General features: G+C 40.0%; 1 protein-coding gene across 1 annotated transcript; it reads right to left on the bottom strand.

Annotated features, from left to right (window-relative positions):
- Nucleotides 1-12,417: 12,417 nt before the first annotated feature.
- On the bottom strand, nt 12,418-12,870 carry LOC140757071 (uncharacterized). Its single transcript, XM_073092610.1, has one exon. It carries the CDS (start codon nt 12,868-12,870, stop codon nt 12,418-12,420), a length of 453 nt encoding a protein of 150 aa, XP_072948711.1.
- Nucleotides 12,871-18,332: the final 5,462 nt, after the last annotated feature.

The raw sequence follows: 18,332 nt of genomic DNA, 5'->3' as shown, positions 1-18,332 counted from the left end.
CTCCACATCCGTGGAGAGTTTGTTAGGAGCGTCGGTCAAGATATTTCTTGGCCGACGGCAGTTGTAACGGGTAGGAAGAGGGGCAGCGTAGTCCACTGCACCCTTGATTAACGGGTTGGAATGATTTTCTGAGCGGTCGAAGAACGCTTCAGAGAATTTTTTGAGGACTTGTTGCATTGGAGCGAGCTCCAGGTCGCGGTGAAGGTCGGCGTTCCTGACATATACCAAGGGGCATTAAGTGCCCGACGACAAAAAAGATTTTGTATAACCTGGAGTTTGTCTAGGATGGTGGGATTCGGGGATTCGCGTGAGCGAAGACTGGAGAGGCGTATGTTAACACCGGTCGAATGCAAACCTTATACAGCGTTCGCTTATTCCTGGCTGACAACTTGCTGTGTCTACCAATCATGGCGTTGAGGCGGCTCATGTAAGAGCGGGCGGTATGGGTGACCTTAGAGACGTGGGGTCTAAAGGTGAGGCACGGGTCAAGGGTAACTCCTAGGAATTTTACTGTGGGCCTCCATGGAATGGGGGCCCCTAGTAATTTGACGGAGGACAGGTCGAGTAAGCGCCTGCGTTTGTGATCGAAGCGCATTGCAGAGCTTTTCTCCGCATTGACTTCGATGCGCCATTTCCTAAACCAATCTCCTAACTCGTTGACCGAGCGTTGGAGTTTGGCGAGGATAGATGACTCCTTTTGCCCTTGGATGTAAAGAGCGGTGCCATCGGCGAAGAGTGATAGCTGCACACCATTTTTGGGGATGGGAATATCGTTGGAGTACGATATGAATAATGTAGGAGCGAGCACTGAGCCTTGAGGGACTCCGGCTGTTATGGGGCGTGGTGATGAGAGGACACCTTCGTGACTGAAGCGGAAGGTTCTGTCCTGAAGGTAGGAAGCCACGATGCGGACTAGGCGATCAGGAAGACCCGATTGGTATAGCTTGTATACCAGTCCTCCATGCCAGACTTTGTCAAAAGCCTTGGCGACGTCGAAGAAGACTGCTAATGTCTTATTACGTCTTGGATAAAACCCGCTTGTGATGTACTCGACAATGCGGTGGACTTGTTGGGGGCACGAGTGCTGGTGGCGAAAGCCGAATTGGTGAGGAATGATAAGTGGGGGAGCATCTATTGGAAAGAGGTGCCCTCTTATATGAACGAGGATCACCCGTTCGAAAACCTTGCCCATTGCATTGAGGAGGCTAATGGGGCGGTGGTTAGAGGGAATATGGCTCGGTTTCCCAGGCTTGGGAATACCGATAACTGTTGCTGTCTTCCAGGCTGTTGGAAAGAAGCTGAGATCGAGGCAGGCATTGAAGATAATGACCAGAAGGGTCAGTACCTGCTCGGGGAAGTGTTTAAGCGCCAGGTTGGAGATACCATCCGCACCTGGGGCTTCACGAGGTTTCAAACCGCGGATGACGGTCCGGACCTCGTCTGAAGTGATTATGATGGGAGCAGAGGTGACAGGGAGAGAGCTCTTTTTAAGGACCTCCTCCTCCACCTTATTAATGTGGATAGGGTCGCACGGTTGAGTGCTGGGGGAGCACTGCGCAGCGATGCTATCTGCGAAGCATTCGGCCTTCTCAGTGTCCTCGAAGGCTATGCTGCCGTCGGGACGCGTGAGAGGGGGAGTGCTAGAGAAGGCTTCGGTACGAAATCGTCTAGTGATTTTGTAGAATGCCTCATGAGAAGGGTAGATATCCTCCATGAGAGAGTTCCAGTTGGAGTCCCTCAGTTCGGCTAGCCGGGATCTGACTTTCCTTTGGAGGGCGTTAGCGCGCCTCCTAAGGACAGGGGTGGGATACTTAGCGGCCCATCTGAGGGCTGCGTTTTTAGTTTGGATAAGCTTCGTGACATCGCGTGGTAGTTTGCGGTTCTGGACCTCTACCACCTTCGCGTTGTCATGAAGAGAAGTCTGAACTAGCTGGGTGAGTGAGTTGACCGTACTGTCTATATTGTCCGTGCTAACAAGGTAGCCTGGGGGAATAGCATACGGTGAATCGGGGGCCTCTATGGCCAAGGTGAGAGATTTCTCGTACCCTTCCCAGTTAGTGAAGGTTTTCGAGGAAGTATGGGGAGTTGGATCATAGGGACCTAACTGGAGAGAGACTGGGCGATGGTCTGAGCCCAGATCGTTCAAGGTTTCGATTGCTCTTGTATTGAGCGCGACGCCTTTGAGGAGGGCGAAATCCAGAACGTCGGGTTCTTGGTCTTCCCGATCGGGGTAGTGGGTTGGCGCTATTAGAGAGAAGATATCAAAGTCCAGTGCGCGGGAAATGGTTAAGAGTTTCTTACCGTTGGTATTAGTCAGACGACTGTTCCAAAGGGTATGTTTGCAATTGAAATCTCCAAATAGTACGACAGTTTCCGAGCGAGAGGAGGGCCTCCAAGTCGCTTTGGAGAGGGGTTTTTTGGGCGGGGAGATAAATTGAGGCTATGATCAGGAACGGGTGTCCTGTCATGCCTAATTTGCATACGGTGGCTTCCATATTGGTGAGCTTGGGTGTTTCCAGAGGGGTGCAATGGAAAGATCTCTTGTAGTAGATGGCAGTGCCTCCGCCACGACGGTCGTCGGCTCTGTCATTACGTACAAGCGCGTAAGAGGGGAGACTTACGCCTTTAAGGGAGGGTTTGAGGAAAGTTTCCTGAACAAGCAACAGGTCGATATCCCTGTTGCGGACGAACTCTTTGAGTTCGGGAATGCAAGGCTTTAGACCTCGTGCATTGAAGGAGATAAGCGAAACGCCTTTAGGTTTTTGACGACCGGGGTGAAGGGGTAGAGTACGAACGTTTCTCATTGGATGGATTTGAACAACGCTAGGTGTTCAGAGTAGATAGCAATGCGCTCCGCCTGGCTGGCGTTACGCATTTTCAGGGAGACGAGTTTGATCTCGTCGAGGTCCACGCCCTTAACGCAATCGACAAGGAACATGATTTGCTCTCTTACCGATGCATCTTGGGTGGGACGGGGAGTGGGTGTGGCCTTAGGGGCCGGGGTTGGTAGGGCGGTCGCGGGTGCGACTTTCCTCCAACTCATGGGAGCGGTTGGGGTTTTGGAGGCCCCTAACCGCGGGAAATTGGTTGAATCGACCGGGGGTGGGCCTGCTTTAGAGGGCTGCTTTTTGGCAGCCTTCTTTTGAGCGAGACGGGGGGCTTTCGGGCAACCACGGTAGTTAGCCGGGTGACCGGAAGTGGTGCACAACACGCAGGCAGGAGGGGACTCGTCTTCACGAGTTCTCTTGCACTCCCGTGTGGCGTGGGGTTCGAGGCACTTGACGCACCTGTGGGGGGCAGTGCAGTTAGCCGCTGCATGGCCGTAAAGCTGGCAGCGGTGGCACTGGGCAGGGTAACCACGCTTGTTAGGTGGTTCCACCTTAATTTGAGATAGCCCACAGATCGTGAGCTCTTTCTCCTTGAATATGTCCTTGGAGGAAGGGGTCTTGGGCAGTATGACCAGGGCTAAGGGGTATTTAATCCCGTTGCGGTTGTACAACTTGTGTACACCTTCCACGGGGAAACCTTGGTTAACGAGATCCGTTTTGATCTCGTCGGTGGGAAGTTCGTAGGGGAGACCCCTAAGGACCGCTTTGATCTTGCGGTCTTCTTCTAGAGCGTACGTGTGGTACGGGAGTTGAAGTTGGGTTAGGAGCCTTATGAGGCTCCTGAAGTCCTCGGTGGTGGGGCACAATATGCGAATAGAATCGCGAAGGTTGTGTGCTTTGGTGTACTGGACTTTGCGTTCCACTAGGATTTTAGAGAAGTCGGACCATTTCGACTTATCCCTAAAGAAGATGATTGGAGGGGGTTTGCACTTGGCAAGTGCCGGTTCGCAGCGCGTGGCTGGCTTAGGGGGCTTAACAGCCGCGGGGGTAGAGCTCTGGGGCTCGGTGGAGGCTTTTGGCGCGGGGGGCAGTGCGGGGGCCACTGGGGCTGGGGTGGGACCTGTAGAGGCCTCGGAGGAAGTCTCACTTGTCGCCTTAGCGACGCGTTTGACGGATTGTTTTTTCGTCTTCTTCGACTTGACAGGGGTGAAACCCTGGTCGTCGTCGGAGGAGGCGACAGAAATTAACGTGCTGTCCGACGAGTCGTCGGAGAAAGCGGGGCGCTTAAGCGAGATGGTGTCATAGTCCATCTCGTGTCTGGGGGTGGCATCAGGGGATGCGGGTGAGTCGGTAACGGACAGGGGATCCGTTACGGACTTGATGGGCTCACAGAGGGAGCGGAGTTCGACAGCGTCGAAGGGGCAATTGAGCTTCCTGCTCAGGAGAGAGGACAGAGCCTCGAAGAATCTATCGGTTACCATGTAGGCCATGGTAACCAGGGATGCCTCCCCGCCGAGGCAGGGAACAAACGGGGAGAGGGAGGGAAATGCAATTACCCCTAAGGGAAAGTAACTGCTACCGTCACCCTTGGGATAGCCCAAGTGCAGTGGGATCGGGTCTGCCGGTTTCTCTCAGGCCGAGAGGTCTGAGAAGCGCACCGGGTCAACGCTAGTTAGTTTCGTTGGCACCGTTAGGTATCCACCAACTCAAACGCGTCGGGACGTGAGTTTTGTTTATTCCCAATAAATTGGCAATAAACAAAACACGGACCGCTATCGATAAAATCGAGTAGGCGAGAACCGGCCGAAAGGCCAGAGAAAATTCTGGGTTAGGAAACACTAGAGCGCAAGCAGGCAGGGCTGCTCGGTCTGGCGTTCAAACGCAGAGTGACCACTCTCATAAAATGTAGGGCTTTTTTATACCAGTGAACAAACAACCCGATGAAACCACGTGTTCTGCAGGTGCAATGGTCACATTCTTAACAATCTTAACCCAAACACGTGTAGGTAACACATTTGCACAATGTTTTTAAACATTAATAAATAATCTTATGAAATATGTAAATATGTAATCTTATTTTTTCTTAAATTAATTTTAATTTATATACAAGTATTATTTTTTTTTTAAGAATAATCTATCACGGCCATTCTGATCTTGTACTTTGCTCTCAAAGTACACAAATACACAATATCATTTTTTTTTTTTTTTTTATAATATTAGAGTAGCAGACGAGCATGCGGTCCACCTGATGGTAAGTGGCTACTGCCGCCCATGGACATCTGTAATAAACCCTAGATAGGATTAGATATTCCTACCTGAGGTCGGCCACAGATGCGCCGCTACCCCTGAGGACTAAGCTGGAATGCCTCGGAAAAGTCTTTCTCCCTTACCACACCCTTCAAACCGGAACACAGCAGCACCTAACACTGCAGTTATTAGGCAGAAATAGGTGTGGCGGTGGTGCCGCCGGAGTCGAACCACAAAGGGTTCTACCACCTTCGAATTGCAACTTCTAATAGTCTCTAGCCTTGGCATACTAGACCTATCACCTGCTGCACATGAATTTCAGTCTAGTATCAGGTTAGCGACCGACCAGCAGTTCTGTTTTTAATAGTCTCTGGCCTTGACATACTAGACCTATCACCTGCTGCTCGTGAATTTCAGTCTAGCATCAGGGCAGTGACCGACCAGCAGAAAATACTAATTAGCTACTGACCTTGACATATTAATCCTGTCACCCGCTGCTAAGTGATTTCAGATTAATATCAGGACAGTAACCGCCCAGCGTTTATTACAAGGATAAGATTATGCAATTTTATTATGTATGTCTTTAAAATTTATCAGTGTATTTAGTACAATTCATTCTAATTCAGTATATATAAGTCTTAGCTGAACACAAAAAAAAACAACTTATATAAAAATTACAATCTATCACGGCAAATTAAATTTCATTTCTACAATTCTTCAAAAGAAGCGTTTTGTTCTATCCATTCACCAGGCCACGTGCGTAATTTTTCTTTCGCGATAGTAATATCTCTGTGCAATGCCGTGAAAAACCTTGGGCTTGTCATTGATAGTAGTTTGAGCTGGCGAATGCAAGTCACCGAGCTGAGCCGAAAAGTAAATGCCACGCTACAATGCCTATATCGGCTTAAAAATTTTCTGCCGCACAGAACTAAAGTCGCGCTAATTCACAGTCTCGTTCTGCCTGTTATTGATTACGCGGATGTGTGTTATCCAGACCTGACGGATGAACTTCTTGACAAGCTAGAGCGCCTTCTTAATAATTGTATCCGATTTATTTTCAACCTACGTAAGTATGATCATATCTCTAAATATAGACGTCAGCTTAAATGGCTAACTATTCGTCAGAGGCGTAACTCTAGAATTCTCCTGGTTCTGTATTCTATTTTACATGATCCAGCTTCTCCTCCGTATCTAAAGGAAAATTTTCAGTTTCACTGTTCGTTTCACGGCAGTGGACTACGTTCGTCCAGAATCCTTAAAGTCAATATTCCACCGCATAATAGTGTTTTTTTCCAGTATTCCTTCACAGTACAGGCGATACTACTTTGGAACGCCCTGCCCGAAAACATTAGGAAAGCCACTTGTAGGAACACCTTCAAGAGATTGGTTCGGGAGCATTACTTACGCATGTCCTCCAATACTTGAGTCTTTCAACTTTCCTTAATTCACTGTGTTGTATATATTTATTTGTATATATTATATTTTTATTATATATTTATATATTATTTATATTTATTTATAATTATTATATGTAGATATTGTATTTTTTTTTCCATAGTTACAACTTTCTTGATATTTTATCATTACTGCTTATGTTTATGCCTACCACATGCTATCGCCATCACCCAGGGTCGACTGGCAGAGAATGCCATTAGGCATTAAGTTTACCCTTTGTAACCCTTAGTTTAAGGTGTACAAAAATAAATAAAAAAAAAATATTTCTTAAATTGCCAAGACCCTTCAAAGAAAATCTATCATTCGGTAAAACATCAATTATTTCATAGGGTCCCTTAAATTTAGGGCTAAGTTTATTGTGGCGTCTGTGGTCTTGGCTAACATAAACAGTATCTCCGATTTTATAAGTTTTATTGGTTCGTCTGGTAGCATCAAAACGCTCCTTAAATTTTTCAGCGGCGCTGTTGAGCTAAATCACGATCAACTTGAACATTAATAATTGGTAGTAAGGACTCGTCAACGACATCATCTAATCGAGTTTGTACTGATGGTATATTTCCTTCCCTGCCTATTAATAATCTAATTGGAGAAAATCCTGTACTTTTCTGAACATTAGAGTTAATGGACTGTTGCACTTTCCAAAGAACGTTTGGCCATTCTGATGAATTATTTATGGACGTAGCTAACATATTTGTGATGGTACCTACATATCTCTCTACCTGACCATTACTGCGGGGAGTGCCAGTAGATATCATGTGATGTTCAATTTTCATTTCCCTAAAGAATGATTGTACCTGTTGTGAGGTAAAATTTGTGCCTCTGTCTGTAACAACTAATGAAGGGGTACCAAATAATGTGATAGTTTCACGTATAACGAATATCATTTCTTGCCCATTCAAACTTTTTAAGGGTTTAAGTATACAAAATTTTGTAAAACCATCTACTATAATTAAAACGTGCTTGAAACCTTCAACGGATTGCTGAAAAGGACCAGTGCAATCTAAATGCAAAGTGTGAAAAGGGATGGATTTTTCAATGGGATGTAACTGACCCTGTTTGGGCCCAGAGTGACCCTTTCGGGAAGTACACACTAGGCAATGAGCAATATATTTCCTAACAAACGCCGCTATGCCAGGGAACCAGAAATTATCTCTAATTTTATGCAAAGATTTTTCGTATCCAACATGGCAATTATCGTCATGATAAAGTCTTAATATGCTTAATCTATATCCACTGGGAATGTATAATTTTGGCAAAGCGTCAGGGTCACTTTTATAATGAAGTAAATTATTTATCACCACGTTTTGATTGGCGTCAATTTCACCACTCTGAACCTTGCTTATTATGTCTTGGGTTTCGGTATCGTTATGCTGAGCAACCTCTAGCCACGATGGGGGGCTTTCATTTGCGTCGTCAAGGATGTTGACTACACACTGACAGAAATTTGATTGACGGGGTTGCGACTAAGATAATCCACATGTCCAACATATTTCCCCTTTTTGTAAAAAAATGTCAAATTCAAAATCCTGCATGAAAGTCCACCATCTAGCCACACGAGGGGATATATCTTTTTTAGTCGCGGTAGGTTTAATTGCATTACAATCCGTTACTATAGTAAAATGTATACCCAACAAATATACTCTAAAATGTCTTAAGGCATTATAAATTGCTAATGTTTCCAAATCATAGGAGCAATACCTGGATTCCACTGGTGTAGTGCGCTTGCTAAAATATGCCACGACCCTTTTCTGATCATCCACCTTTAGTAGTAGTAGTAGTAGTAGTAGTAGTAGTAGTAGTAGTAGTAGTAGTAGTAGTAGTAGTAGTAGTAGTAGTAGTAGTAGTAGTAGTAGTAGTAGTAGTAGTAGTAGTAGTAGTAGTAGTAGTAGTAGTAGTAGTAGTAGTAGTAGTAGTAGTAGTAGTAGTAGTAGTAGTAGTAGTAGTAGTAGTAGTAGTAGTAGTAGTAGTAGTAGTAGTAGTAGTAGTAGTAGTAGTAGTAGTAGTAGTAGTAGTAGTAGTAGTAGTAGTAGTAGTAGTAGTAGTAGTAGTAGTAGTAGTAGTAGTAGTAGTAGTAGTAGTAGTAGTAGTAGTAGTAGTAGTAGTAGTAGTAGTAGTAGTAGTAGTAGTAGTAGTAGTAGTAGTAGTAGTAGTAGTAGTAGTAGTAGTAGTAGTAGTAGTAGTAGTAGTAGTAGTAGTAGTAGTAGTAGTAGTAGTAGTAGTAGTAGTAGTAGTAGTAGTAGTAGTAGTAGTAGTAGTAGTAGTAGTAGTAGTAGTAGTAGTAGTAGTAGTAGTAGTAGTAGTAGTAGTAGTAGTAGTAGTAGTAGTAGTAGTAGTAGTAGTAGTAGTAGTAGTAGTAGTAGTAGTAGTAGTAGTAGTAGTAGTAGTAGTAGTAGTAGTAGTAGTAGTAGTAGTAGTAGTAGTAGTAGTAGTAGTAGTAGTAGTAGTAGTAGTAGTAGTAGTAGTAGTAGTAGTAGTAGTAGTAGTAGTAGTAGTAGTAGTAGTAGTAGTAGTAGTAGTAGTAGTAGTAGTAGTAGTAGTAGTAGTAGTAGTAGTAGTAGTAGTAGTAGTAGTAGTAGTAGTAGTAGTAGTAGTAGTAGTAGTAGTAGTAGTAGTAGTAGTAGTAGTAGTAGTAGTAGTAGTAGTAGTAGTAGTAGTAGTAGTAGTAGTAGTAGTAGTAGTAGTAGTAGTAGTAGTAGTAGTAGTAGTAGTAGTAGTAGTAGTAGTAGTAGTAGTAGTAGTAGTAGTAGTAGTAGTAGTAGTAGTAGTAGTAGTAGTAGTAGTAGTAGTAGTAGTAGTAGTAGTAGTAGTAGTAGTAGTAGTAGTAGTAGTAGTAGTAGTAGTAGTAGTAGTAGTAGTAGTAGTAGTAGTAGTAGTAGTAGTAGTAGTAGTAGTAGTAGTAGTAGTAGTAGTAGTAGTAGTAGTAGTAGTAGTAGTAGTAGTAGTAGTAGTAGTAGTAGTAGTAGTAGTAGTAGTAGTAGTAGTAGTAGTAGTAGTAGTAGTAGTAGTAGTAGTAGTAGTAGTAGTAGTAGTAGTAGTAGTAGTAGTAGTAGTAGTAGTAGTAGTAGTAGTAGTAGTAGTAGTAGTAGTAGTAGTAGTAGTAGTAGTAGTAGTAGTAGTAGTAGTAGTAGTAGTAGTAGTAGTAGTAGTAGTAGTAGTAGTAGTAGTAGTAGTAGTAGTAGTAGTAGTAGTAGTAGTAGTAGTAGTAGTAGTAGTAGTAGTAGTAGTAGTAGTAGTAGTAGTAGTAGTAGTAGTAGTAGTAGTAGTAGTAGTAGTAGTAGTAGTAGTAGTAGTAGTAGTAGTAGTAGTAGTAGTAGTAGTAGTAGTAGTAGTAGTAGTAGTAGTAGTAGTAGTAGTAGTAGTAGTAGTAGTAGTAGTAGTAGTAGTAGTAGTAGTAGTAGTAGTAGTAGTAGTAGTAGTAGTAGTAGTAGTAGTAGTAGTAGTAGTAGTAGTAGTAGTAGTAGTAGTAGTAGTAGTAGTAGTAGTAGTAGTAGTAGTAGTAGTAGTAGTAGTAGTAGTAGTAGTAGTAGTAGTAGTAGTAGTAGTAGTAGTAGTAGTAGTAGTAGTAGTAGTAGTAGTAGTAGTAGTAGTAGTAGTAGTAGTAGTAGTAGTAGTAGTAGTAGTAGTAGTAGTAGTAGTAGTAGTAGTAGTAGTAGTAGTAGTAGTAGTAGTAGTAGTAGTAGTAGTAGTAGTAGTAGTAGTAGTAGTAGTAGTAGTAGTAGTAGTAGTAGTAGTAGTAGTAGTAGTAGTAGTAGTAGTAGTAGTAGTAGTAGTAGTAGTAGTAGTAGTAGTAGTAGTAGTAGTAGTAGTAGTAGTAGTAGTAGTAGTAGTAGTAGTAGTAGTAGTAGTAGTAGTAGTAGTAGTAGTAGTAGTAGTAGTAGTAGTAGTAGTAGTAGTAGTAGTAGTAGTAGTAGTAGTAGTAGTAGTAGTAGTAGTAGTAGTAGTAGTAGTAGTAGTAGTAGTAGTAGTAGTAGTAGTAGTAGTAGTAGTAGTAGTAGTAGTAGTAGTAGTAGTAGTAGTAGTAGTAGTAGTAGTAGTAGTAGTAGTAGTAGTAGTAGTAGTAGTAGTAGTAGTAGTAGTAGTAGTAGTAGTAGTAGTAGTAGTAGTAGTAGTAGTAGTAGTAGTAGTAGTAGTAGTAGTAGTAGTAGTAGTAGTAGTAGTAGTAGTAGTAGTAGTAGTAGTAGTAGTAGTAGTAGTAGTAGTAGTAGTAGTAGTAGTAGTAGTAGTAGTAGTAGTAGTAGTAGTAGTAGTAGTAGTAGTAGTAGTAGTAGTAGTAGTAGTAGTAGTAGTAGTAGTAGTAGTAGTAGTAGTAGTAGTAGTAGTAGTAGTAGTAGTAGTAGTAGTAGTAGTAGTAGTAGTAGTAGTAGTAGTAGTAGTAGTAGTAGTAGTAGTAGTAGTAGTAGTAGTAGTAGTAGTAGTAGTAGTAGTAGTAGTAGTAGTAGTAGTAGTAGTAGAAACTTTTTGTAAAAGTATGCTTGAATTGATTTGCTCAGTGTAGTTGTTAGGGTCTATGAGTTTAATTTTACAGTTAGGTTTAATTTTTATAATTGGTTTATTAAATTCGTTAGCAACATTTTGAACAATTTGTTCAATGGTAAGTCCTTGTGAATTAAATGCTTTACGTATTGCAGCATCAATCGATAGTTTTGTTCGACCTAGCATTTGCTTCACAATTTCATAGACTTTTTGTGTATTTTTGAAATTACTGCCAAATTTTTTCATGTAGTATGTGTTTCTTTTGTATTCCAAAATGTTATGCACTTTATTACGAATTTTATTGTATTCTAACCTTGTTTATACATTATTAGTATTATTTTTCCAAGATTTAAATAAATGATTACGTTTTTCGCACAATTTAACAACATTTTTATCAATCCAGGGGAGTCTAAAGAGCTTACATTGTTTATGCTTAGATGTTTTAATACTAGTAGCAATTTTATTTGCATTTTGAAATGAACTGCTTATAAAATTATAAATCTTGCGTGGACACTCCATACCATTTGTTAAATCCCATTTTACCTTTTTGAGCTAATTATACTTTTTGTTACATGCTGTATGCGCTCAGGTGCCGCATCACAGACGCAGCTAAAGAAAAGGGCTCGATAATCGGCCAGTACGACGTCTAACACCGCCGAATAAGGATGTAATGTGGGGATTCGCGCAAATATGTGATCAATGCATGATTTAGTGATTGTGTTCAATTTTGTTTCTATTCTCGTGTACTCCAATATTTCACACATTAGTCCGTGTTCGCTCAGTGTTTCTAGATATGAATCTTTATAGGATGAAACAGTTTTTAGGTCAATGTTTATGTCGTCAATGAGAAGGAGATTTTGTATTGAGTCTAACTTCGTAATGTACTTACCTAGTTCCTTTACAAAAATGTTTTTCTTTGTCGATGGAGGTCTACAGACGGCACATACTGTTATTACTTGAGATGAATTTATTTTTACGGTACCACTCAAACTTTTAAATATTTTAGGTGTATAATTGGAAATAGTAAATTTAATATGATTTTAAACGTATATTATTATGCCACCACCGCGTTTATTGTTTCGTAGCTGTGAGTACATATTGTAGTCAGGTATATTATATACATGCTCGATATGGTTCGAGATACCTACTTCTGTGAGAACAATAATGTCTAACGGAAATGTGCAGCTATGAATCATTTGAAGTAGCTTCGTGAAGTTTTTAATCATAGATCTGATATTTATGTGTAAACATGATAAGGTTAAATGGCTTCCAGTGGGGAGCCTGTTGAAAAAACTGTTAGTGGAACTGCAGTCGAACAATTCTTGAATTTGTGCATTCATTATATTTGTTCTTATATATAATTATGAGTATTAGTCTAATAAAAATTAAATTTGAGTAGCGATAGGCAATTAGCTCAGTTATCTAATAGACGCTCAATGTCTAGTTCGGATCTAATGTAGTGTATTTTACTATTAATATTTTTTCTTACACACACTTTACCGTCCTTACACCATATAAACTGAAACGAGCTCCGCAGTTGTCTTTTGGTATTATACAAAAGTGTTTTCACATATTTAGTTAAGGCTTCTCTAATATACACTCTGTTGTCAGCTTTCTCCTTAGGGACGTTAGGCAGCAAGACTCCTACAGTAAGACATTTTTCCTTGGCAGCGTCTATCCATTGTTTACGGGCTAATTTCGTCTTCATGTTAACGAGGATAGGACCGGGCTTATCTTTCGAACCTGGTAGTAATTGAGATGATTGTAACTGTTCTTCGTCCATGTTTAATTCGGTAGCTATAGTCTTCACCATCTTATCTACATCTTTCGGAGGTATTTCAGGTAAACCAGCTATCTCCAACGCCATTGATAAGGACTGTTGTTCACACCTTTTCATATCTTGTTCGAGAACGCTCACCCGTAACTCTTAGTTTTTGTTTTTGTTACGTAGATCCTCGTTTTTGTTTTCTAAGTTTCTTATAGCGCTGTCCTGTTGTTTGATAGACTGCTCCATATTACTAATCTGCTCACTTAAGAACTCAACGATGACTCCAAGTTTCTCATTTCCTCTCTAAACGTTTTTTTCAATTCCCTGCTTATATCTTGTACTAGTTTTCGGGTATCTATGGTTTGTGGAGTCCCAGGAAGGTCAGTATCAGGTTGATCGTCCTCGCTGTCATCATTGGGTATAAAAAAATTTTTAACAAAAAAATACAACCGACTTCTATGTCACTACAAAGTAAAAAATAATTGAAATAAATGTTGGTTTAGTACATATTTCTGAAGTCGGCGCTCAATATATTTCGTTGGATAACGATGTAAACAGCGTGTCTAATATGAGCGCCGACTTCAGAAACATACATATTTCTGAAGTCAGCGCTCAATATATTTCGTTGGATAACGATGTAAGCAGCGTGTCTAATATGAGCGTGTTATGGTTTACAATCCTTGTTTCCAAATTAACTGATTTTAAAATAAAGTTCTATTCCCTATGAATCGAACTTAAGGGTTGATTTTCCAAAAACGGTAAAATATGTGTTCTATTATTTTCAATCAGAAAGCTATTTTCAATCAGAAAGCCAGAAATCAAAATCTGCGGATCTCCCAACAAATTTTCAACCCCTATTTTACCCTCATAAGGGTAGATTTTCCATAAATGGTGTTAAAAAGTTCTATTATTTCCAACAGGAAAGCCAAATGCAAATTTTTATAGTCTTTGCTTCCGAATTAACGGAGTTTGAAATAAAATTCCAACCCCCCTTTAACGACCCAAAGGGATGATTTTCCAAAAACAATGAAATAGGTAATTAATTATTTTCTATCTAAAACCCAAATACCGATTTTCATACAGTTTACATCAAAACTGGGGGACTTTCATACAAACTTACAACCCTTATTTAACTAACATAAGGGTTGATTTTCCATAAACAGTAGAATTAAAGTTCCACTATATCTAACCTGTAAGGCAATGACAAACTTTCGTAGTGCTGGCTTTCAAATTGGCAAATTTTAAAATAAGCTGTCATCCCCTATTTTACCAACTTAAGGGTTGATTTTCCAAAAACAATGAAATAGGTATTTAATTATTCATTACCAAAAAGCTAAATACAGATTTTCATAGAGATTAGATCAAAACTGGGGGATTTTCATACAAACTTACAACCTTTATTTATCCCACATAAGGGTTGATTTTCCATAAACAGTAGAATTAAAGTTCCACTATATCTAACCAGTAGAGCAATGGGTAACTTTCATAGTGCTGGCTTTCAAATTGGCAAGTTTTAAAATAAGCTATCAACCCTTATTTTACCAACTTAAGGGTTGATTTTCCAAAAATGGTAAAATACATTTTTAATTATTTTTAATCGAAAACCCAAATACCATTTTTCATAGTTTACATCAAAACTAGGGAAATTCCATACAAACTTACAACCCTTATTTAACCCACATAGGGGTTGATTTTCTAAAAACGGTAAAACTAAAGTTTTATTATATCTAACCAGTAAAGCAATGACTAACTTTCATAGTGCTGGCTTTCAAAATGGCAAAATTTAAAATAGGCTTGCAACCCCTATTTAACCACCTTTAGGGTTGATTTTCGAAAAACCCTTAGATTAGATTTTTATTACTTAAAATCAGAAAGCTAAATACCAATTTTCAGCCAGTTTGCTTTAAAACTGACGGACTTTCATACTAACTTTTAACCCCCATTTAACCTCCTTAACCGCGGAATATCAAAAAATCCGTTCTTAGTGCGCATCTACATTACAAAATGAAGCTATATTTCAAATTTCATGATTGTAGCTTCAGTAGTTTACTTTGCCTATTACAATACACAACGAAATAATAATAATAATAATACTCTTTATTGTACCCAGGTATAGAACATAAAATAAAAACATACAATTTAGGTCATATACATACTTTGTGTCGTACAAAGGCGGTTTTATCGCTAAAACAGCGATTTCTTCCAGACAACCTTAGGGTGAGGAGTTAAAGAATGTATGAAATACAATAAAAGGTAGGGTGCAAAATAATTAAAATGTTAACTAATAATATGTAAAATGAAGTGTAAGATAAGGGATAGCAGTAGGAGAAGAATAAATAAGTAAAAGGGAAAGAAGCTAATTAAATTTAGAAACAAAGTATGATTAATAGCAAGAGCACAACTTTAGAGAAGGAATAAAGTTAGAGTTGAAGGTAGTGAGATTTTACTAGATTTTTGAAGGAGTATAGGGACTGGGAGTTACGAATAGATACTGGGAGGGAGTTCCAAAGACGGATAGCTGAAACAGTGAAGGATTTTTTATAAAAGGAAGTTGAGTGAGAAGGCGTATAGAGAGCAAGATTTTCTGTAGAACGGAGATATCGGTCATGGGACAAGTGTAGAAACTGGAAGTGTTGTTTGAGGTAGGGAGGCGCAGTTGGATTAAATAGTAAACAATAGAGAAGAGATAGAATGTGAGCATTCCGGCGAAGGCGAATTGGGAGCCACTTGAGTTTAGTGCGATATTCAGAGATATGGTCATATTTTCGTAATCCAAATATGAACCGTATACACAAATTTTGAAGACGCTCAAGCTTATCTAATTGCTCCTCGGTAATGTCAGGATAACACACATCAGCGTAGTCAAGTATAGGTAGAAGTAATGATTGTGCAAGCGTTATTTTAGTGGGAATAGGTAAAACATTACTCAACCTACGAAGAGAGCCCACTGCAGAAAACAGCTTTTTACTAACCTCCGTGATCTTCGGTATCCATGAGAAGTGTTGGTCCATGTATATACCCAGATTTTTCACCGTATTACTGTAAGGAATAATAACGTTATCCAGAGTAATTGGTGGTAACAGGTTCCAGTCGATTCTAGAGGTCAGTCGCGAACTCCCTATAATAATAGCCTGCGATTTGGAGGCATTTAACTTAAGGCCATATGTCTTACTCCAAGTCGAAACATGAGTCAGATCAGTGTTAACAATTTTGATGGCGCAGTGCAAGTTGCTCAAATTTGCTTGACTGTAAATTTGAAGATCGTCTGCATAAAGATGGTAGAGAGAAGTGAGGTGGAGACTAATAGAATTTATGAAGATAGCAAACAGAAGTGGAGACAACACGCCACCTTGCGGTACACCGGCAGTAGTACTCGACCGGTTGGAAAATTTGTCATCGATTTGAATACGCTGTCGGCGACCATACAAGTAACTATGAAACCAATCAATCGCCGTCGGAGATGTGTAACGAGAACGCAAAACCCCTATGAGGACATCATAATCAACAGCATTAAACGCGTTGCTGAAATCTAACAGCGTTAATACGGTCAGCTGTTGATTATCCATCCCCATGCGAATGTCGTCTGTGATTTTTAGTAACGCAGTAGCCGTACTATGACCAGGACGAAATCATTATATGATAATGTGATTACTTTGGCGATTTTTCCAGCACATTGCACATTAGAGTACCAAAGCAGACACGGTTTTTAGCAATGAAGTAACGACTCAGAAAAACGTTATTTTTATTATGTAACGGGTACTCACGATATGCGTTTTTTATTGCCGATATTTCGATCCAGTTGCATGGATCGTGGTCATGGCGAAACTGAGGTGGAGGGGAGAAACCGTTGACAAGTACTAGTGGTAGATTAATCTATCTACCCCACGTCTAGTTCGTTTTTCTTTTCTAGGTTTCATATCACGACACACAACACTGACAATATCCTTACGCACCGTACTTTGCACTATTTGTGACTTGCATAAACTAACCACTGGATTCCACGTTTGGGCTAACTTAAAACCATCTTCTCTATTGAAGTTCCTAGAGACCAGAAGTAGTACTAGATTATATCTATGGATTGAGTACTAGAGTTTGTAACTGGATCGAAATATCGGCAATAAAAAACGCATATCGTGAGTACCCGTTACATAATAAAATGTCTCAATTCCGCGATAATTTTAGTCTAAAATCATATAACGTTATTTTTGTTTTCAATAAAACCAAATAGTGACATTTGAAAGAAAGAAAGAAAGAAAGAAAACATTTATTTCGGTAAACATCCTGTTACAATTAAGGTTACTTAGTACTTAATACATATTACATAAAACAAACAGACAGATATAACATAATATATATGACATAACAAGTGAGCAAAATTATTAAGTATGAGGATGGATACCGAAAAAGGGTTACACTCAGCCTGTGTCGCGGGATACCGCGGCTGCTGGTTTTCGGTGAAACCCCGTATTATTTTTCGCGCAGCTCGGACAAGTGGTGTGTGCTATACGTACTGGTTATAATAATTAAATAACATAGATATTTATATGAATATAGATAAAATTTGTGTTATAGCTACTAATAATACTGGTAATAATCTGTAGTATCTGTATATATATACATATATATTATATTTGAAGCGAGTGAACAGTGCAAGAAATAAGTGTAAGCATGAAATTGGCGTGGGTGAGTATGAGTGGGTAGTGTGTGTGCGTGTGTTGCGTGTATTTGCGTGTGTATGTTCATGTGTGGGTGCGTAAGTGCATGTGTATGAGAGAATGTCTGTGTACGTGAAAGATTCATTATTGCTGACATTTTTGAAACTTTAAAAGATGCAGTTTGTATTTAATTTTAAAATTATTTAACGATTTTGTATTACGAATTGGTGGAGGAAGATTGTTCCAACACTTCGTTGCACAGTAATTAAAACTACCACGGAACGCAGCAGTGCAGTGTGTTGGATAGCATAACCTAAAACTAACAGCGCGGGTTTGGTGTGTAGTGTTGATATATTTAGACCATTGTAATTTGTTATATAGATATGGCGGCGACTTATGTTTTATTATGCCGAATAGTAGGGAAGCAAAATGAAGCTGTCTCCTGTTCTTCATTTTTAATATATTAGCATTGTTTATATAGGGTGTGACGTGCGATCGCGGTGGTATATTAAAACAATACCTCATGCAAGCATTTTGTACGCGCTGTATCAGCTTCTCAGAGCGCGTTAGAAGTCGCGGGCCTATCACGGTATCGGCATAGTTTAATTTCGAAAGTACTAATGATTCACATAGCTTAGTTCTTAAATCAGTACCTATAAAATCTCTTATGCGGTAAAGTACTTTAAGTCTATAAAAACAATTTCGAGCTACATTTATGACATGGTTTTCGAAACGTAAGGACTCGTCCATTAATATTCCCAAATTCCGCGCCTCTGAGACTCTTTCAACAGACTTACCACTCACAAGCACCTTTGGGTCCTTCGAAACAATTTTTTTAATTTTCTTGTTACTACCTAAGATTAGATATTTTGATTTTTGTGGATTTAAGGTTAGGGTGTTTATGTT

The sequence above is a fragment of the Epargyreus clarus genome, unplaced genomic scaffold, assembly GCF_041222505.1.
Source record: "Epargyreus clarus isolate Ecla_fem2 unplaced genomic scaffold, WU_Ecla_fem_2.2 ptg000039l, whole genome shotgun sequence".
Taxonomy (NCBI): domain Eukaryota; kingdom Metazoa; phylum Arthropoda; class Insecta; order Lepidoptera; family Hesperiidae; genus Epargyreus; species Epargyreus clarus.
This window is presented reverse-complemented; position numbering and strand designations above follow the sequence as displayed.